Here is a 22,189-nt window from a genome sequence, read left to right on the forward strand (position 1 = left end):
CTAGGTTGATGCCACTGCACTCTAGCCCGGGCAACAGAGTGAGACTGTCTCTAAATAAAATAAAATAAAACAAAACAAAATAAAAATATAAGGAGAGAAAGTGCATGAGCATTTGGGTTGACCGTGGGCATTGCGTAAGCTGAGGGACTATGGCTCCTGCCATCCCTGACCTAGTCCCAAACAGCCTTGAGAAGAACCTTTGCCCTTCTGGGCAGGAAACGGGGTGCAGAGTCCTAGACACAGGAGACCAGCCAGAGAGTGTGACAAAGAGGCCAGGCTGAGCGGTGGCCTGGGCTCCAAATGGGGATTCGGAACTGGGAGACCAGGGAGGCTGAGGGTCCAGGGAAGAAGCTCTGCCTGGGCCTAGGTCTGAGCAGCAGGGAGGCAGGGATGGAGCCAGACACCCCGAAGACGAGGAAAGGGTGTCTGGGCTGCAGCCCGCGGAGGCGCACGGGGAGGATTCTGCGTGTCAGCAGGCAGACCCATGCAAACCCAGATCACCGGCTTGCAGCTTTGGGCTTCAGCAAATTATGCCTTAGGCTTCCAAGCTGAGCTGTGGTCACGGCTGCCAAGTGCTGACGGCACAGAACTGTCCAGTCTGAGCATGGGAAGCAGCAGCCAGAGGCCATGTCCACGCAGCCCAGGGTGCCAGCCTCCGGAGACCTCACCCCCAGGAGCACTGGGGCCCTCCCCACCCATCCAGCCCGGGTTGGCCTTGGAGATGGAGGGAGATGGACAGGCAGACCCGCTGCAGAGGCGAGGGGCCCAGAGAAAGTCCCCCAGAAACACAGCAGCAGCTGGGCCGTCCAGTGGTTAGTGGCCCAACATGGCTGCGGTGGGTGGAGCCCCTCTTAACCGCGGTGCTGAATCACTCAGCCGCCCCAAAGGCCTCCAGCCGGAGCGTCACCCTCCTCCTCCCACACCCAGTCCCATCCTGCACCACAAGGGGCCTCATAGGCCCTGCACGCCCACATGTGGCCCCACGTCACCCGCATGCTATGCACACGCCATCCCCTCCAGCCCCACTCCCTGCAGAGAGCCACCATCGCCACTCCACAGGCCTGGGGGCGCGCAGCCCACTGGCGCTGTGTCCGCCTCCGGAGGATGGACGGAGGGAGAGGTTTGTGCTGGCCCCGCAGAAGTAGGCTCAGGAACATTTTGGGTACAGAATTCTGGGGTCCCAGGTAGCCAATGCAGACTAGAACTGTCCAATTCCATAGCCACTAGCCACACATAGGTATTAAGTGGAAATTAATTAAAAATAAGTTAATTAACGAATTCTGTGCAAGTGAATGAATGAAATAAAGTTTAAAATGTATACTTCAAGTGGGCAATAGAGTCACACGACTTGCAGCTACTACATGGGTTAGTGCAGGTGTGGAACAAACCCACCATCCAGAAAATTCCACCAGACAGGGCTCAGGGGCTGTGGGCTCCAGGCGGGCACGTGCCCTGGGCCCCCTTGGGTGCCCTGTCCTGGGTCTGAAGGCAGGCCCAGTTCGCAGATGCTCCATTTGTGTGGATTTCACTCCGTGTCCTTCTTTAATTTGTCTCCCCTACAACGGCTGCTCCATGAGGGCACAGTCCCTGCCTGCCTGTCAACGTGATGTCCCCTCTCCCAGTGGCCCCAGCACAAACATGCAGAGGAGCCGTCTCTGCTCTGCTCAGAGCTTCTCATCTCCCAGGGGTGGTGAGTCCCTTCATCTCTGTGACCCAATGTTCTCTCTAAATAGAGGCCACCAGGCAAGTGTATGTCCCCCAGCCTGGCGCTGGAAGTGACAGCCAAGAAGCAACAAGGTGGACTCATGAACATGGGGGCTTGTGATGGCCACACAGGGGTCAGGCCGGCCTGAGACACCCAGCGGGGAGACAACGCACAGGCCCAGCCCCAGCCCTCTGTCCCCTCCCTGCCCAGGCTGGACCCGGGCTGGTGGAGTCCCTTCCACACCTATGAGCAGTTATTCCTGCCCCAGAGCTCTGACTCGGGGCGTGTCTTTCCCCACCTCCCCACAGTTAGTGTGAAAAAATTTCAAACACACAGGAAAAGCAGAAAGAGCAGCACAGTGACCACCACCAAGAATCCACGTATGAAATCCTGGGTAACACCAGCCCAGCTGCTCTGTCCCGGGAGCATCTGCAACCCTGCCAGGCTGCAGGGACCAGCCTCGGTGGGCCACAAGTACTGAACCGGTACCGGGCAGCCCTGGGTCAAAGCCACTCTTTCTTGCCATGCCCATCCCCTCAGCACCTCAAACCGGCCGCCCTACGGTACCCATCCGCCACTCTCTCCTCTGTCCTGCACGTGGCCTTCTCCCCATGCCTGGGGTGGCTACCAGGGAGAGGTGGGCGGCCCCTGCCCCCATGAGGATGGTCTCCAGGGCAGGGCAGTGTTGACAGGCCTGGAATCCACCTCTATCTGGAGCTATCAAAGATGACATCTCCCTGGGCAAGGGGCAAGTGGCCCCACTCACCCAGGAATGCCGGGGGGTGGGGGGCGGTTGCCTCAGTCCTGAACCAGGAAAAGGAAGGAGGCCATGGCAGGACAGGCTGCTTACCTGGGCCAGTTGGGTCACCAAGCCTCCGGAGACGGCCGCTGGAGGTCCGCGTGACTCCTAAAGACAGAGACAAAGGGCAAAGGTCACACGAGGCCACTGGGGCTCTCCCTCCTGGTGGGTGGTTAACGCTTGGCGTGTCCTGGCCTCTGCTCCTGCCAGGGGCTCCGGAACCAGAAATGGGACCCTTCTGGGGTCAGAGGCTCTCGTCCTTCCAGGTAAGCCTGGACCTGAGTGATGACAGGGGCCACCATCTAGATGCTGGCCGCTGGCCGGGCACTGGGCCAAACCCTTCACACACATTCTCCCACTCACTCTCACCACCCCTGCTCTGCAGATAACAGCTGAGTCTTGGCTGGGCTCGGTGGCTTGCCCGGGCCACTAGGAGTTGAGCCCAGAACACACCCAATCCATCACACTCCAAAATCTGGGCTCTGCTCAAGTGCAGAGTGCCACCCTGGCCATCTCCAGGTGGAGAGAGGAGCTGGTGCCCTGCCACGCACAGGCCACCCCTCCTATAGCCTGTGTCTGCCTGTCCTACGGGCTGGGGCTTCCCTACACCAGGGTCTGTAACATGGGGGCAGCCCCGACCCAGCCCCTCGACTCCCAGGCTGGGTGGAGCCGGCTGGATTTGGGGAAGGTGAGGGACAAGCTGTTCTCACCTCCTACCGCTGGAGGGAACAAGGACAGAGCCCCAGATTAGTGCAGCCCCGTGTGGCACGCGCTCCCTCCACCCACACGCAGCCCTTGGCCCGGCGCTCGCGCGCACTGGAGAGGCTTAAGGCGGGCAAGTCCTGACTCGAGGGATTTGCCGAGGTGCTAAGCTGAGCAAACCCAGAGGCTGCCAGGAGGAGCGGCAGGCGGTGCCAGACACGGCGCTCTGCAGGTGTCCCCTGCAACGCCATGCAGCCATCCTTCAGACAGCTGCAGGGACACCCCGACCAGCCCAGCAGAGCCATCGACAGTGAGACAAGGGACCAGTGTAGGCCCAGACACACCCTGCAGCCTCCACCATCTGACCCCCACCCTGGCTGCTGGTCCAAGGAGAGGCTCTTGCAGCATCCATCGTCCGTCCGTCCATCTGCCCACTCCACAAACCCACCCCTGAACTGTGACCGGCTGTAAACGATGCAGCCGGCATTGTCTCTAGAGCTTCTGGAGCTACCGCTGAGTGACCTGCACACTTGGCCTTCATGTCCAGCTCCCCAGGCCCATACCCGCGCGTGCTCTGTCCTTCAGGGACCTGGTATGGGCAGTCAATGCTAAGCCTGAGCCTCTCCAGTGCTGGGGGGACCCCAAGATGTGCTGCAACCTTAGTCGAACCCGCCTGCCATGCACAGAGACCCTGAGAGAAACGCACGCGGCGTGAGGAGGGCGTGTGCACTGAGGCCCGCAGTAACCAGGGAGGCTTCAAGGAGGCAGCAAGGACCAAGCCAAGCCGTGAAGGAGGGGACAGGTGGGGTGGAACATGACACAGGGTTGCCCACTGACTGCAGGTCGCAAGCTGTCCGTTCACTCAAGCCAACGACCCTGGCAGACAGGCGCCGCCACCCTGGTCTCATGGAGCAGGGAAGCAAGGCTCAGAGATGAACACACTGCCCGAGTGGCGCAGCCGCTGCGGTCTCCTCCAGCCCCCAGCCCGACCCCGCCGCGCCCGCGACCTCACGCAGCATCCTTCTCTTGGTGCTGCCTGCCAAGCAGGGGACGCTCTGCTGGGGAAACCCAGGGATTCCAGGCCGGCCCCGCTGGACAGAGAGGCTGACCGTCCCGTAGACCTGCGGGGGGCACAGGGCGGGAACGCCCGCATCTGACTCCCAGAACTGACAGCCCCCTTAAGACCAGGAGAGGGCAGGCAAGAGTGCGGCTCTGGAGGGCTGCCCAGGGCCGCAGGGAGGGGAGGGGAGAGGAGGGAGACAGACCCTGCCCCCAAGGCTGCTGAGAGCGCACGGGGAGTCTGGGTCTCCCCGACCCTGGCTCAGCTCACTCTCGCGGCAGCTGTGATCGCCTGTCAACGCACCTGACAGACACACTATGTGCAGTGACAGGCCCCACGCACACACGTCAATGAGCCACTGAGAGGATCACTGTCCAGGCTGAGAGTGGCACTCATGAATGACAGCTGTGCCCACAAATCCACTGTGCCCCCAATAGGGAAACAATACAGGGTGCGGAGAGGCCAGCCCATCAGAGAAAACCGGGACAAACATTCCCACGGGCTGAGTCACTTCCGGCTGAGACCGACATCTCTGCAGGGGACGCTGGTGACAGAGGCTGCCCTGTCCTCCTCGCTGGGGCAGCCAGACACCCACCCCTGCCGCCTGTCCTCTGGCTTCCGGCAGAAAAGTCGACTGGAAGAGGGCGCGTCCAGGCTAAACAAGCCCAGGACATCTGACCCCTGAGAAACGTTCTCGCCCATTCTCCCCACTCCCGGGCGGGGGTAGCAGAACGTTGATGGGGAAAACAGTATCTGTCTGGGATTTTTCGGGTGGAGTTTTTGTTTTATTTACACTGTTTATTTTTCTCATTTCCCAAAACGGCCGTCTGGTGCCTGGCGGCCCCTGGCACAGGGAAGATCAAAGCGAGCTCCGTTAACAAGAGGGAGAGCAGCCGGGGATCGCCCTGCACCGAGCAAACCTCCAGGCCCGGCACAATTGCCACCACCAGCCGCCACCAGCCCCTGCCGCCACCGCCACCCCCCAGGAAGAGACCCCAGCCAGAAGCAGCTCACGTTCGGCTCCCCAGACCTAATTACTCAGGCCTGGGGCTGAGGCCAGCACAGAGGTAGCTGGAAAAGCCCCCAAGACATCTCACGACCCAGTTGTTCCAGTTGAGAATTGAGTTATTTTTATGTGGTTTTAAAATAAAACATATTCGGAAGGAGAGAAGACGACTGAAATTCAGCGTCTGGAGTCAGACCGAAGGAGCTCTCAGAAGCAAAGGAGGCAGGAAAGTCTGCAGTTAGAAGATCGGGGTTCGAATCCAGACCTCACGGGGCACCAGCTGTGGCCCCAGGAAGTGACTTCCACAATGGAAGTCTCAGCTTCCTCATGGGCGACTGGGACGGAGAAGGTGCTGACTTACGGGTTAAGATGGAACGAGGATGCTCTGAGTACCCTGGCTCGGTCCACTGACCCATCGCACATTCTAAGTGCGTAACAGAACTTCGCACGTACCCCATAAATATGTACGAAAATAATGTATCAAAAACCTTTTTAAATAAAAAAAAAAACGTAAATCTAAGCAAAAAAAAAAGCTTAAATGAGGTCACACATTATAAGCACTTAGTATAGTGCCTGGCACAAAGTAAACATCCAATAAATGGTATTATTACTACATTGCTTATTATGATAATTATATAATATTATTATTATTATACAACAGACATGTAAACCAGCCTGGACCCAGGGATCTATTAGCAAAGCTTGGCTGTCCAGCGCTGATGCATTTTAACAAAATGTACCTGGTGCGTTACGGCCAGGGCGCTGCGACCCCAAGGCAGGGTGTCAGTTCTACTGGGCTCCCTCTTCATTCAAGGAGTCAAAACCCCTCCCCAGACCCCAGTGAGTGAGGGGCACATTAGAGAAGACGGGGCAGTTTCCTAGATCCAGAGAGAACAGCCAGGATTTGGGAGCTCCGACTGGGTGCTCACCAAGACCTGGTCCCGGGAACCTGCCTACCTCACATCTGCTCACCTAGGCCAGGGCAAAGGCCGCTTCACATATGTTCACAAACCCAGGCCGGTGACAAACATCAGTAAAACTTAACATGCCAAGGCCGTGAGATTAAAACACACTTCAGATAAGATAGGTCAAGAGACAGCAGACGGCAGGAAGCTGGGGGCCCGTGCCTGGCCGGCCTTCCAAGCAGGAAAAAGCAGAGCCCTTAAAAGCAGGAGACAAGACAGGAAGACTCAAGCTGGGGCTCCTGGTGCTCGAGAGGAAGAGGGTGATCCTGGGCGGGGAGAGGAGACCTCGACGCCCCAAACGCGTCCTCCTTGTGGACCAGCATTCAGGGCACGGAGCCCCCCACGACAGAGCCCCCTCCCAGGCCGTGGACACCAGGCAAACTGCCGGGCACCTTCCTGGCCCCTTTGCCCCAACCCCACCAAGTGCAGCCCCCTGGGGAGCAGCCTTGCAGAGAGGGGAGCTGGCCGCGTGTCCAGGAGCCCCGAGCTTCTCTGATGGGTTTTCCCCAGTGCGTACAACTTGGGGGACCTGGACGGGGAAGATACTGTCAGTGCGAGGCCTTTACTTTTTCTTTTAACCAAGTTGTTACGAGAGAACCTGGTGAATTACAAGGTTGAAGTGGTTGTCTCCTTCCAGACCCTTCCAGACCCTTCCAGATGCCCCCCAACCCCGTGATCCAGGACAGCTCCAAACCCCCTGGGGTCTCGAAGAGCCCAGACATCTTAGCCCCTGGGGCAGAGCAGGGACCAGGCTGTCCTAGGGGAGGTGACACCGCTACACCCCTGTTCTGCTTCTGTGCCAACAACAAATGGGGCCCGGACATTCCTTTCTCAGTTAAAGTTTTTCTCAAAAGGGAGCTTTGCCGGAGGAGGTGCCGTGAGGACCCATTGTGCACAAATATCCACTTTCAGTCATGACGAGAAACTTCCTACAGAAAAGAATCAATTCCCAATTTTTTCTCAAAACTCCTGAGAGAGCCCCTGGGAAAGGACGGGGCGACATGGGTCACGGCAGCCCTCGGTGGGGGCCTCCCTCTGCCTGGCTCGTCCTTGGCCCACAGAAGCTGTGAAGGGCTGGGTCAAAGTCAAGGGTTTCAGGTGCAGAGTGAAGAGTCACATTCCAGGCTTACACGACCCAAACACTCAGGCTTATCTCCAGGGGAACCTGAGATAGGGAGATAGCGGCCACCTCCCCTCAGCCCTTGCCCCTTGCTGCCTGGAGCCTTGAATAGGGGCACTGGGGAGGGGGCAGCAGCCCCTCCCGGCACAGCCCGCCCCCACGGCCAGGCGGCAACTGATTTATCCACAGGTGAGGAAGCCCTGCGCTCCCACAGAAGATTCAAGGCTGCGGAGGGTGTTCTCAGCAGAGCCCTTGGCCTGGATGCGGGGGTTCTAGTCCCTTCTCCAGCTGCTGGCTCAGACCTGTGAAGAGGGGGCGCTTCCAGCCCATCAGCTCCCATGGGAGCAAACCGTCCACCCAGCTACAAAGTGCCAAGGAAAGGGAGGCGCCACGCTGGTCCTGGTGCAGCGCCCTCAGCCCCGTTTGGGTCAGGGTCAGGGTTAGGCCCGGAAGCCAGAGAAGGCTTCGCATGTGGAGTAAGAGAGATCGGGGTGCGAATCCACCTCCAGCTCTTACTGTGTCCTTGGGCAAGTTTTCCATCTTCCTCAGCCTCAGTTTCCACATCTACGACATGTAGACCCACGGAAACACTTACAGAGTATCTCGTCTGCACGAGGCGCCGTTCGAGGAGCTGTGGATACCAGGGCACCCAAACGCGGCCCAGCCCTCTCCTGGTGGCATGCTAACAATCAATCGTGCCCGGCACACAGGCCGGGGAAGGGAGACCAGCTCGTGTGCCCCCGAGGGCCATGCTGTTCACGCTGGCTACCAAACGGCCACTCCCATCATGGGACATCGGTGCCAACCAGGAAGCCACAGAGCCCGTCCCTGAAAGCTCACCAGTGGGCGTTAGGACTCTGATCCCACCATGTAGCTGCCACGTAAGATACAGGATGCTCAGTTAAACCTGAATTTCAGATAAACAATTTTAACAATTAAAAAAATTAATTTTTATGCATAAGTATATCCCAAATGTTTTATGGGATATACCTATACCAAAAATTAATCCTTGTTAATCTGAAATTCAAATTTAATTCATCACTTGAGAAGGTGATGGGGTCATGGATTGGCAGAAGAACAGAGAGGCGGGTTTAACGGCCAACCAGAGCTGGCCGTTAGTGACCTCCCTCTATCCATCCACCCAGAGACCGGCCATGGGTGGAAGTGACCAGGGAGGGAGGTGAATGCCCGAGTTCTGAGAGTTAACACTGAGCCATGTGACCCTGGACAGGGCAGCCCTGCCCTCGAGCCTCAGCTCTGCACACCATGACTGACCAAAATAGCCACAAAAAGCCAGAGGCGCCAATGGCTGGGAGCCTGCTCTGGATGCCGCTCCCTCCAAGAAGCCGTGCGACAAGGCCAGGAGGTAGGTCCCACCGGGATGCGGGACAGGAGCAGTAGCCTTTGAAGCTGGCCTATGTGTTGGATTCCATGTCTCCCAAAGCAGCCAAATAGAGAGGCCAGGGAAGCAACGAGATGCAGAAGGGGTGGGGTTAGAGCCACCGGGAGACACGGGCAGAGGGCAGCAAGCCCATCTCTGTGCTCCTGAGACTAGCGCCTCCCTAGGGCGCCCAGGCCCCCGGAGCCCCTTCACACACCCAGGCGAGAGTCTCTGTTCGCGGGAAGGCAGTCTGGGGGGCGGGGGGCGGGGGGTGAGGGAACCAAGAGGAAACTGCCCCATCTCCCCACCACTCCGGCCCAGTGTCTCTGAGCTCCCTGCGGCAGCTGTGGTGGCTCCCCAGGAGGTCTGAGTGACCCACGCACCTCAGGAGTATCCAGGGCGCACCCTGCAAGCCCCTTCTGCTGCCGACTTACTTCCCCAAGTAGGTGTTTCTGCTGGCGAGGAAGAGCCCTGGACCATGGACCAATGTTCCAGTCCACTGGGCAGCTGGTCCTCTGGAGTCCATTGACCTTCGGGTGCCAGGCCCTTGCGAACTTAGCGAGGGGAAATGGGTCTCCCAGGGAAGTTGCTGACACCCTGGCACTGCTGTAAATGCAAAGCCTGGTGACCTCATTTTTCCTGGTAATTACAAAGTAGTAGTCACAGCAGCAGCAACACCGGCCATCTCCTGAAGGCTTATGGCAGGTCAGACGCTGTGCTGGCCTTGTGACTTTCAGAGGTGCCGCATCCTCCCCCTTTCACAGAGGGAGTAACTGAGCTTTGGAGGGAGGATCCTGGATGTGGCCCCATCTCTCTGACCTGTGCGTCCCTCCTCCTCCCCACCGCTCCCTCCAGCCCTCCGGCCTTCTCGCTGTCCCTGGGATGCACCAAGCTTGCTCCCACCCAGGAGCCTTGCACGCAGCCTCCTTCCTGTCCTTCTGATCTCAGTTCAGCTGTGACCTTCTCTGAGACCCCTTCTCACTCAACCTGTCGGTCACTTTCTATGGAATCACCTTATCTTAATTCCCTGCATAGCACTTATTCCTATTTGAAATTTTTCCTAACGAGTTGATGGATGGATTGATTTTCTGTTTCCTTCTATTGCATGTAAGCTCCAGGAGAGAAGAGTCCTTGTCCACTCACCACTGGTCTTGAGCTTGTTGTGGCACCTGGCACACAGCAGGTGCTCTACACACAGTGACCCTGCTCAGATGGTGCGGTGGGTTAACTTCAGGTGTCAACTTGACTGGATTGACGGATGCCCAGACAGCCAGTAAAGCATTGTTTCTGGGTGTCTGTGAGGGTGTTTCCAGAGGGGATTGGTATGTGAGTCGGTGGATTGAGTGGGGAAGATACACCCTCAATGCTGGGGGACGGGAGGGCACCAACAAAAAGGCAGAGGAAAGGCGAATTCTCATTCTCTCTGTCTCTGTCTCTCTCCTCCCTCCCCCCCGCTCCTGGAGCTGGGATACACCAGGTTCTCAGTACTTTGGCCTCTAACTGAGAGTTACACCATCAGCCTCCCTGGTTCCTGGGACTTGGCCCGAGCCACACTACTGGCTTGCCTGGGTCTCCAGCTTGGAGATGGCCTGTCATGGGACTTCTCAGTGCCTGCAACTACACGAGCCAACTCCCCTAATAAATCCTGTCCCATCCATGCACCCATCTATCCATGCACCCATCGATCCATCCATCTATTCATCTATCCATCCATTCATCCATCTATCCATCCATCCATCTATTCGTCTATCCATCCATCCATCCATTTATCTATCCATCTATTCATCCATCCAACTATCCATCCATCCACCCATCTATCCATCCATCTGTTCATCTATCCATCCATCCATCTATTCATCCATCCATCCATCCAACTATCCATCCATCCACCCATCTATCCATCCATCCATCCATCCATCTACTCATCTATCCATCCATCCATCCATTTATCTATCCATCTATTCATCCATCCATCCATCCAACTATCCATCCATCCACCCATCTATCCATCCATCCATCCATCCATCTGTTCATCTATCCATCCATCCATCTATTCATCCATCCATCCATCTCTCTCCTATTGGTCTGTCTCTCTGGAGAACCCTGACTAACACAGATGGTGTCTTAGTCATCTTGGGCTGCCATGACAGAATACCATGGACTGAGTGGCTTAAACAACAGAAATTTATTTTCTCACAGTTCAGGAGGCCAAAAGTCCAAGATCAAGGTGCCATCAGAGTTGGTTTCTGGCGAGGCCCCTCCTGGCTCGTAGACAGCCCCCTCTTTGCCATGTCTTCATGTGGCTTTTCCTCTGTCCACAAGCGAGGGGGGAAGAGAGATCTCTGGTGTTGCTTCCTCTTCTTACAAGGACACCAATCCTGCTGGATGAGGGCCCCTACCTATGACTTCATTCAATCTAAATGATCTCCCTAAATACCCCTTCTCCAAATATAGTCACATCAGGGGCTGTGGCTTCTACATATGAATTTTGTTGGAGGGACACAATTCAGTCAGTAACAGATGGGAAACCAAGTTCACAACTGAACTCTCCAGAAAATACAGTCATCAGTGTTACCACTGAAGGTGAGCAAAGGCCAGAGGGGCCAGGGGCCCCCGTGGTGGGGTGGCTGCTTCGGAAACAGGGGCCCTCTTCCTGTCTAACGGCAGGGAGGTGAGGGCTGCCCATGGGTGCTGCTGGAGGGGAAGACGGGGGAGCTCCTGTTGGCACCCCCCACGCTGCTACTGGCTGCCCGTATTCCTCACTCTTCCAGGCCCCCCTTCGTGGGGCAGGAGAGCTGACTCTGCAGGTGGAGGTGTCCAGGTCCCCAGGTCTGCTGGCTTTGGGCTGGGTTTCACCAACGAGAAGCTTGGGAGGAGACTGGAAGGCAGGCACGAGGGAGGACCAGGGTGGTCCTCTCCTTCCTCTGCCTTGGAAGGTTTCTCCAGCAGCAGGTTTTGTCTCTTCCGCAGTTCCAGCTCCTGCCAGATAGGCCCATCTTTGTTCGGGCTCCCACCAGGTGACGCTGACCTCTGGAGTCTGGTGACAAGACTTCCCCCTGTCATCCTCTGATCTAGGGGGCGTGGTGCCTTGCTGCTAATCTCTAGGTTGCCTCTAGACACTGAACACCCTTCACCTACACACGTCCCTCTCAAGGCACTGAGAAGGGCTGTAGCAACACAGTCACATGGTCAAACGTTTTGGTAAAATGTACAAAATGGAAAATGTATTAAGTATAGCTGAGATCACTGTCGACTTCCGTTGAGTTCCCGCCCATCGCAGACGCGCCTGTGTGCGCTGCAAATGGAGGGTTGCTGCTGAGGAGAAGTTGAACTGGAAAGACGTTTGGTTTGGCCCGAGATGGGTTATATTTATGTAGCGCTCAGTTATTTCCGCGCGTAGTGCAGTGACCGCTCGCCCGCCAGCGTGGAGATGGGTTCCGGGAACGGTCCCTCCACTTACCGTTCCAACCCCACCTACTGAGAAGCATCAAACCGCAGCCATGAGCATGTCCGGCAGTGCCTGGCGCCAGAAAAACGTGGGCCGCGGGGAGGAGCCAGATTTGAAATGTAAGAGTCCAGTCCACGGGGGACGATCCTCGTCACCAGAGGTGAAGTTACAGGCAAAGGATTCGATTATCCACAATGGCGAGTCAAAACAGAAAGCCTCTCTGGTCAGAGCTGCGTGCAGCAACGCAGTCCACAGTTACAGACACCCCGACTCCTCTGTTGCTTTCCTGACGGGAACCACAGAGAATAGGACTTATCAGAATTCTTGTGTTTGAGGACACAAATCTGTAGCGGCAGCACCAACTCTGTGTTAATGTCTATTTTTTTATGCATCTCAACTACCAAAAATAAAAAATTAAGTTTGATCAACCAGAATGATTCATTCTTTCTATTCTCTCAATAGAAAATATTTCAAAGTTATCACATAAAGAAGTAATGCCAAAAAAAGTAGGAAAACTATTACTTTAGAGATATGACAGTAGTCGACTGATACTTCCCTGGATTTTGTGATGCTTATGACATTTAGCAGTTGTTTAAAATTTATGATTTGTTATTTTTTTTTTCTCATTCTAACAGTCATGGTGTACCTCTGAAGGCTGTACAAGCCCTTCACAGCCTGGACTTGTCTTGGTCACCTCTCTGTCCCCTGCTCGGCCCTCCCCTCTTCCACTGTCTGTAGAACAAATCCCCCACGTTCAAGACCTTCCGTCCTGAATCTTCAAGTGGTTTCTGTTCCCTGGTTCGACCCCGTCACACATCCATGAACCAGCGGCACACGTGGGAAAGAGGAGCAGGATAACAGCTGGGCCAGCAGACCAAGGGGAGAGTCTTAGACAAGGAGCAGGATGGCTCGCGATCAGAAACTGCCCCTACGGCAGGAGGAGAAATAGTACGGGGAGAGGCCGTGCCAGCATTCGATCCTTTCTGCTCGGTGGACCCCAAGTCACCTGAGAGGGAGACGTGTTTCACTCGACCTTTCTCAGGCCGTCAGATTATACCCAGGGATGCAGCACAGAGAGATGGGGCTGGGGACCGATGGGGAGAGGGGCCCTGGGAGGACGGCCTGAGACAATGGGGAGGACAATGGAGGGGAGAGGAACAAAATGGCACCCAGAGGGCAGGCAGCCGCTAGAGCCTGAGGGTTCCAGAAGAAACTTCTGCGCAAGTAACAAGCTGGTAGGGTGACTGATCGCTGAGGCACCCAGGGTGGCCCAGGGAGCAAAGAGACGCCTCCTGGGGTCCAGGTGCATCCCGCAGGGCCAGGGAAGGGACAGAGGAAGGGGAGGCTGCCTGGGGCCCCTGGCGTCACACGAAGGCATCAAAGACTGAGGCAAGGAGGTGGCCTTGCAAACAAGGAAGCCCTGGGACTTGTCCGCAGCATGAGTAGAGTGACAAACAGGACAAATGCATTTCTGTTCCTGAAACCTCCTCGTAAAATGCCGTGGTAAGAACACATGCCAGGCATGGGGCGATCCCAGGAATGGCAGGAAAGGAACTCATCATGGACAGTATGTTCTTAATTTAGTTACCTAGAGAAATTTATGTACAAGAAAAAGCATCAGTATAGCTGGTTTCCTAAGACACAGAAAGACAACCCAAAAGCAAGTGGACAGAGAACTTACGTTACCAAAGCGAGCTCTGGGGTGGCAGCCAGCGTCCGGCCAGCCCACGGCTATGGTAACATGGGCTGTCATGACATCCTTACTCAGGACAGCAGCCCCGCAGGGTCACGCACCATCATCAAGGAAAAGTGGGGTCCTGCCACCAGACCGTTTACGAGAGCTGGCGAGAGGATGGTTCTGTAAATTATGGGACATGCGTGCTGGAGAGCCGCCGTTAGAGGGATAATTATGAAATCCACGCCTGAGAGCTGATTCCAAGCGAAAAGAACAGAATTAAACATTAGTTCCATGAGGAATATGCAACTCTGAAAATATGCTATATGCCTAATTAAATCCAATAATATATCATGCACCCATGTGGACAAGCACTTAAGGGAACACAAAAAGAGACGCCACGACTGGTGAGATTGCTGAATTTTTCCTTTGAATTTCCCATGCACCTCGTTTGGCAGTAAGTAATGCACAAAACCGAGGACAGCAACAACCACAAAAACAGCAAAAGAGAAAGAATAGATACATAATATATTTTAGAACGCTTTTTTTTAAAAGAAGTGTATGCAAAGGCCTGGCAGCTCAAGTGTTAACCCCCAGCTTCCAGGAAGGCTCTGCCATCCAGAATGACTCACGTGCCCGTAGCTGAGGTTTGCCACACCTTGGGCCCCTAACGCCGGAGGCAGCGTGATGCCAGCAGTGGTGAGAAATCCACCACCTCCTCCTCCCACCCCGTGATGCGGCCACTGTGTGCACTCGGCTGTTGTTCCACTGCCAGGTGTCCACACAGTGTCTACACCACCAGGTCACCCCTGAGCGATAACCCAACACCCCCATAATCCATGTTTGACCCTTGTGGCTACAGAGCCAAAGTCATGTATTTATTAGTGAGTTTTGCAAACGACCCTCCAGATCTCTCTGGATTTAGTTAGCCACATCCTTAACAGGCTGGAAGATGGCCGGGGTTGGATTTAACCCACTTCCAAGTGGCTTGGGTTACACAGGCATTATTCCCCTCTGGGATCTGATTCTGGATGGAAACGGGAGCCACAGTTACGGGAAGGCCGCGAAAGGACGCCCAGGATGCGGGATCAGATGGATCTGCCGCCCGAGGCCCGCGCGCCCCGCCCAGCCTTCCCGATACCGCACCCCCCGGGGCCATCTCCAACGGGCAGACGGTCGCTGCTGCTCGTGTTCAGCTGCTGCCCCAACATGCCTGGCCTGCCTAGGACCAGGCACCAAGACGCAGCACTCAGGGACCTCCTCGGCTGCCAGGGCCCACTCCCTGGCTCCCAGGCGCAGCGCTGGGAGGACCAGAGGGTCCCGGCCATGGCCCAGGCTTCACTGCAGGTCCCTTAAGTGGCCTGGGCGGAGCCAGGCCTCTCCAGGAGCCAGAAAGAGGGCAATGGACCCACCTTGGCAGAGACTGAAGCCACACCAGGAAAGGATGGCACTCCTACCAAAGCTGCTAGTCCGAAACCCCAGGCAGTGTGGGGCGGGAGTCAGCAAGCAGTCCAGTGCCCCAGGGAGGCATTTCTGGCCCACTTCACCCCTAACCCAGCTCTTCTGGGGGCCCCTGGGAAGCTGGGGCCCACACGCTCGGGCCAGAGTAGTCATTCAAGGTTCCTCCCACCCAGACACAAAGGGCCACTGGAGGCCTCGAGCCAACAGCGCTTGAAGGGCGATCGGTGACTTCGGCTCCTGCCAAGAGGGCAGGCAGCCTGGGTCCACTGTGACCTGCAGCTGGGATCATCTTACACTCCCTGCGCTGCTCCTGTTTCCCGTCCTGGAGTTTTCAGGCCGCAAACAGTCACGCTTCGGAGAACCAGGTCAGATTAGGCCCGGAACAAAGCTCAGCTGTTGCAGAGCTGCCAAGAGGCCACCAGCAAGCAACGCCCAGGAGCCACCAGCTCCTGGGCCGGCTCCGCCCCATGTCCCCTTCACAGGGGCTGCAAGTGGACCTGGGCCCAGGGTGGGGCCAGGGAGAAAAGGCCAAGAGAAACTGGGCTGGGAGCGGAGAGGGAGACCCAAGGCCAGCCCGCCCCCGAGAGCTGGTGCCAGGGTGCGGCCACAGGACGGAAACAGGGCCTGGCACTCAGCAGCGCTGGACAGACGTTTCTGGAATGAACGACTGAATCTGCATGGAGAGTCGAAACAGGCCAGGTGCCTCAGGGAGACCAGCACCTCATGGCTCAGCAGGGCTGCTCCGGCAACGCCGGCCAAGGCCTGGCCTCCTGGCAAAGTTCCTGGGGCCCAGGCACGGCTGTCCCATCAGGGAAGGGGCAGGGGTGACCAGTTCACCAGCCATGGGGCACTTCCCTGCTCCCAGGGAAGCTCAGCGCCCAGGAGGCCTGGGTGCCACGTAATCTCCATGCCTGACACCATGGTGGTGCCCTGGCCAGGGCCCTGCACCCACCAGGACAGATCCCCTTTGGTCAGCAATTCCAGATCACGTGACCGGCAGTTGCCTTCGGGACTGTCTGGCTGAGGTCTCTCCCAGAGACCGAGCCACTCGGCACAGTGGGGCTGCAGCTTTGTGTGCTGTGGACAAGCCCCAGGGGGCTTCACCTGGGCTCTGGCACCCACAGAGACCCCACACATCCCTGGCAATAGCCCAGAGCTGGGGCGTTTCCAAGGCAATAGCTCCAACTACAGAGGCCCAGGAGCCCAGCATGTCACCTCCCTCCCCACCCCAAAAGCTCACACTCTCTCGCTGGAGCCCCCCAAGAACCCCAAAGCCAGCCGATCTGCCAAGGAACTGCCACTCGTCCGCCCCGGGCTGGGCCCTGCCCTGGTGTGTGCTGAACCTCCGTATCAGGTACATCTTAAGCAAACTGCAGAGCCCACGCAACACTGCCCACGGACAAACAGCCGTGCGGAAACAAGGGCCGGCCTCCAGGTCCTACCTGTGCGGGGCCATCAGGGCTGCCCAGAAGGGCAAGAAGGTCTCAGAGGAGGGCAGCTCGAGAAGTCGAGTGGGGGATGGGACCCTTCTGTAGGTCCTCAGGTGAGATGTCCTCTGCAGACACCTACCTGGGACCTTCAAGCACAGGGTCGGCCCCCACGTCCACCGGGACATGGACTCAGATCACTGCTCCTACGTAGCAATCCTGCGTCCCCCGCTACGCCTGTCCTGGCTTGAGCTGGTCACACGGGGGGCAGCTCTAGGAAGGTGAATGGTGGGCTGTCTCAAACCCAGGGGCATTGCCAGCTTCATTGTCCTCGGCTCTCGGACCCCTCTGGGCGGGCTGGGCGATGTGACGGCAGGAGCCTGCGGTCTGGAGTGAGCGGGCAGGGTGGCTGCCCGTGTCCCAGCCTCCCTACCTCTGCGACTGGCTGGTGAGAGGGCTGCTCCAGGACGCAGGCTCAGCCAGCTCTCCCATGACCGGGGGGCCTTGCGGGGGCCGAGTCAGACAGAGCCATAGACTAACTGCACAAGGCAGCTCTCCCTCCCCAGCCCAGGTCCCCCGACTGTGCCAGAGCAAACAAGCTTGGACGTGAGGAGACAGGAGGCAGCGAGAAGGCGCAGAGACGGGGTGGGGGGCTGGGGGAGAAGAGGAAGAAGCTCTGTGTCCGTGCCCTTCCCACGCTCCGTCACCCGGGTTAGCTGACAGGGAAGTGTTCTCTGGGGGTGCGATTCCTGTAAGTCAGCTCCTGGAGCACCGGGTGGGGGCGAAGCCACGTGCCCCGTGGCCGAGCCAATGTGCTTAATCACCTCCGACGCTGCTTCCGCTGGGGGTGCAGCCGCCCTCCCTGCCCAGGCCTCAGAGAAGCCACCGTGGCGTGGAGCTTCCTAACCTCGGCTGGCACCCTCTGGAATCTCCTGAAAGCCACGAGGAACTTCCAGAATAAGTCTGAGTGCACATGCAGACGCAGTCGCAGCCCTAAGCCCCCTGCCACCATCACTGAGGATTCCCAGGGAGCCTGGGACACTTAGAGGCAAGTTCCATGTGACCCAGAGCCCAGAGAACCAGACGGCTGCAGATACAGGCCCCACACTGAGGGGCGGGGTAGAGACCCCGGCAGCACTCCAGCCTCCAGCCCACAGGGGCAAGGGAGGTGGGCGGGAGCTCCCGGGCATCCTGGGAGGGCAGTGACACACCATCTCCTCGTCCTTCCCACTGTCGGTGACACGAATGGGCATGACAGCAGCTAACAAGTTACAGAGCAGACAGTTCTGAGTCTTTTCGTGAACAAACTCATTTAATCTTCACAACAACTTAGTATCGTCACTGTTTAATGAATGAGGCAAATGACACAGGTGAGATGAAGTGCCTTGTCCCCACAGCGAGAGGTGGCAGCCTGGGACTTAATCCCAGGAGCCTGGTGCCTCTGAGCCCAGGAGCGTAGCCACTGGGACATACTGCCCATAGACTACCGTTACCTCTTTCCTGGATGGGGGGCCCTGGGCTGCCAGGTAGAGACCACCCCCCTTATCCCCCTGGACCCTGCAGCGGCCCACCTGGGCCTTTGCTTCATTCCCTACCTGGAAAGACACCACCCTCTTTTTTTAAACAGATGGGGTCTCCCGGTTGCCCAGGCTGGAGTGCAGAGGCTATTCAAGGCGCGATCATGGCGCACTACAGCCTCAAACTCCTGGACTCAAGCGATCCTCCTGCTCAGCCTCCGGAGTAGCTGTGACTACAGGCGCCACCACTGGGCCTGGCTAAGACCCTTTCAAGCTCCACTACTCATTTCTCAAGGCCCCGCACAATCTCACTTCCCTCTAAGACCTCCCGCCCCAGGGCACTCCTGCGCATCTGAGGGCCGCACTGCTCCAGAGGGAGGGACGCTAATGCATTATAATCATTCTATTTATTTTCAAGCCCATAAATAGGTCCAGAAGCAAAAATCCCACCCATTCTAGGTAAAAAAATAAAAATCTTCCTGGTTGTCCTTGGATTTTCAGACGCTAGGGGGATTTTTAACATCCTTCTCTGTTTTCCTTAATTTCATGGTGTTGACGGCTGCTAAGGGGTCAGCCTGACTTCTGCAAACACCCTACCTACAGGCTGGCACCAGGAGAACTTGAGGACACTCAGCATGGGGACAAGAGGCTACCTACTTGCCCCCTCCAACCCAACCCCATACAACTGCGACAGAGTGACCCAGCACACCCTGGCCCACTGCCAGGAGGGGAACAAACTGGAAATGGTCCAAACCCTCCCTTCTCCCCATCCTCAGAGGGGCCCCACCCCTTTAGGTAAACATGAGGAGCCACAGAGGCTGCTTTTACAAGAGCTGGTTTCTACTAACCCCAGAAACTCTACTTCCACCTACTGCAAAAAGTTTTGTCCTTTTATAAAAAAAATGTACCTAGTGGGGGGTGGGGCAGGCATGGAAGAGAGTAGCAAGGGCACACGTGATGGTCTCCCCTCCTCCGGATAAGCCCTAGGCACAGAGACTCCAAGGCCCTCTGGCTCCTGTGCAGGAGGGTCTCACAGAAAAGGCCAAGGACCTATGACCTGGCAGGACCCCGATCACCCCCACCGTTCTGACCCACCAGCTGGCCATGAGGCATAAGGAGCCAAGGGCAGGGCAGGCGGCCATCCCCAGGCAGGCTAGATTCCCGGGAACGGGCGCTCACGGCAGCGATGCCCACAACCATCTCAAGTATTTGGAGCATGTTGGGGAGGGAGGGAGCCCCAGCACCAAACCCCAGCATATGCCACCTGGAACCCCCTCCTCCCCACCGTCACACCGGCCCACCGCGCTCCCAGGCAGAGCTGCACTCAGGGTGTGTGAAGGGCCATGTTTGCAACAAGAGGCTGAAAGGTAAAATCCTAAACTCCTGACCCAGGAGGATATTTTAGGGGAAGTTCTAAATAATCCCCTTGAGACAAGATACTCTTTCAAACTCATTTTGGTTCCGGAATATGGAAAGCAGGAGGAAACTGAAAATGGCCCAGAGGCAGGGGGATGGCCCAAGTGAACTCTTCAGCAACAATTAAGGCCCATCATTCTGTCCTCTTACCCATAAAGACTAATTCAAGGGTCCTTGGCTGAAAGGTTCACGTCCAAATAAATGAAGGGGAGGAAATAAATAGAAGGTTTGCGGGGTTAGGAAGAGGAGATGGTCTTTATCATTTGAGGACTGAGGAGGACAAAGGATCCTGCCTCGCACCTTTGGGGAAAACCAAAAAGGAAAAAATTAAAAAAGAATGAAGGCGTGGATTACCCCTTAATCTGTGAACGGAACTTCAGGGGATCACAGGGGAAACTCCTATAAGGGTCCTGAGCACATCTGAGAGCCCGGTCAGGCCCCTCCCCGTGCGCAAGGTGCGACGTGCTGGAGCGGAGTCGGGATGTCAGCCCGCTGCTCCTCGGATGCAAACGATGACCCCCGAGTTGCCAGACTCGGGCACTGCTGGGTGGTGTCATTCGGAGACCTTCCTGCACCCCCCTTGGTAGAGGACTAACGGAGCTAACTGCGGTGGTCCGGATCCCAGCCGGGAGGCTGAACCCAGGGACGCTCTCCTCCCAGCCCCCTCCCGTCCGCCTCCCCCCGCACAGACGCACAAGGGACCCAAAGCGACCGGCGGCGTCTGGAAAGTCAGCGATTCCCGCGACTGTGCGAGGGAGGAGGACGGGGAGGACGAGTCCCCAGACACCTGAGCGGGCGGGGGCTGAGGACAGCGGCGCGGGATCCCCGCCAAGGTCAGGAGCAGCCCAGCCGTGCCGGGGTCAGAGGGCACGGGCGCGGACTCCCCGGCCCTGGCGGTCCCGAGAGCGCAGCGACTTGGAGCAAAGGAAAAGGCCAAGTTCGTGGAGGGAGCGGTTCGACCCCTTGAGGCCCCTCCGTCCCGCCCGCGGGGAGGGGGCGCGAACGCCCCGCGCGCCAGCGCCTGTACCAGGGCGCCCGCTCCGCCGCGGGGGCGCCAGGACCTCCGCCCGCGCCCGCGCAGGTGAGAGCGCCCGTGCGGGACACCGACCCCCACGCCCGGCGCCCACCTGAGTACGACTTCTTCATGCTGCCGCCGCGGCCGCCGCTCCGGGACAGTGTGGCTGCAGGGCCGCGGGGCGCGGGCTCCCGGGTCGCTAATCCCGGGCGGGGTGGGAGGAACGGGGGTGGGGAGGGGAGCGGCCCCGCCCCGCAGAGGTGCCCGCCGCGCCCGTCCCCCGCGTCCCTGCGCTGCACCTTGCGGGGCCCGCGGGCGCCACGGACGCCTGTCGGGGAGGGGCCACCGCGCAGGGTGGCCCGAGCGCCGGGGTCGCCGCCGTGAGCACGAGCGCCACAGCACCCCCCCCCCGCCCCTGCGCGAATGGTTCGTCCCGGGGAGTCCGGGGGCGGGCCCGGCAGGTGGAGGCCGGAGGCGGCACGGGGCGGGCAGCGTCGCAGAGTTGGGGCAGGCCAGGGCCCGGCAGACCCGGGCAGACGGGGCGCCGGTCCCGCCGCTCCTCCCGTGGTCATAGGGGCAGACCGCAGTGACTCTTCTGATGAGCCGGGGCCGCAGTCCCCTCATCTGTAAAATGGGTGCTTTGGGCCAGGTGATAATTTTTGTTCCATCTGGAAAACTCTGAGCCCCCGCCCTGTGCCGGGTTCCGTTTGGTGTAGACGGGAAGACACAGGGACCCGCTCTTTACAACCAGGTAATATAGGCAGTGACGAGAGTGTGCAAAACTTGTGCGGAAGAATTCTCTCTGCTTTTGCATCCTTCAAAAAGTTTCCGTAATACAACAGGTTTTTTTTAATGTACAGAGGAAAAAGTGATTAATCCTGACAGGAGGGTGGTGTCAGAGTTTTATTGAGGTGAAGTCAAAACAAGGTTTTAAAGAATGAATAGGACTTTGCCAGGTAGCCAAGGAGATGGGCAGGCGGGGGTTGCGGGCACAGGGAAGGGTGTGGCGGAGCCCGGAGGCTGAAGTGTCGGCGTGAGAGATGCCCAGGGGCGGCCCCTCCGCCTGCCAGGCCAGACCCAGACCCGCAGGAAGGAAGGGGGTCAGGGTGGCGCAGCCAATTCCCAGCAAGGGCGCAGCGCTGCCTGCTCCTGCACGCTCCCCTGCTCGCTGTCCCAGTGCACAGGAGACCGAAAGTGTAATTAACACCACTAAAAAAATCTTCTTCCCTTTTTCCTCTCCTTTCCTTCCTTGCGCGTCCAAGAAGCACTTTCGTCTCTGAGTGTGGGAAACTTGCGTGCGTGAGAGCTGCGGCCCCTGGGTCTGTCCCGCCCTGCTCCCCTTCCCCAGTCCTATGTCGGCCTCAGCCCTGCAGAGGGACTGGCCTGGCCACCAGCCGCCCTGACCCCTAGGTGGAGCTTGTTGGTGGACCTGAGTGGTCACCAGACTCCAACTGAGCCAACCCTGCCTCATGGTGGAGCGGGACTGGGGGCC

General features: G+C 57.8%; 1 protein-coding gene across 2 annotated transcripts in view; it reads right to left on the bottom strand.

Moving 5' to 3' along the window:
- SEPT9 (septin 9) overlaps positions 1 to 20,921 on the bottom strand; it is a 167,910-nt gene extending 146,989 nt beyond the window's left edge. For both annotated transcript variants that reach the window (XM_012664218.1, XM_012664214.1), the window contains exons 1-2: positions 20,810 to 20,921; positions 2,556 to 2,612 (exon numbers count right to left, since the gene is read on the bottom strand). In XM_012664218.1, coding sequence (XP_012519672.1) covers positions 2,556 to 2,612; positions 20,810 to 20,828 — 76 coding nt within the window. In that variant the 5' untranslated portion in view covers positions 20,829 to 20,921. The remainder of the gene's footprint in view (positions 1 to 2,555; positions 2,613 to 20,809) is intronic.
- Positions 20,922 to 22,189: the final 1,268 nt, after the last annotated feature.

Source organism: Propithecus coquereli, unplaced genomic scaffold, assembly GCF_000956105.1.
Source record: "Propithecus coquereli isolate 6110/MARCELLA unplaced genomic scaffold, Pcoq_1.0 Scaffold871, whole genome shotgun sequence".
NCBI classification, from domain to species: Eukaryota; Metazoa; Chordata; class Mammalia; order Primates; family Indriidae; genus Propithecus; species Propithecus coquereli.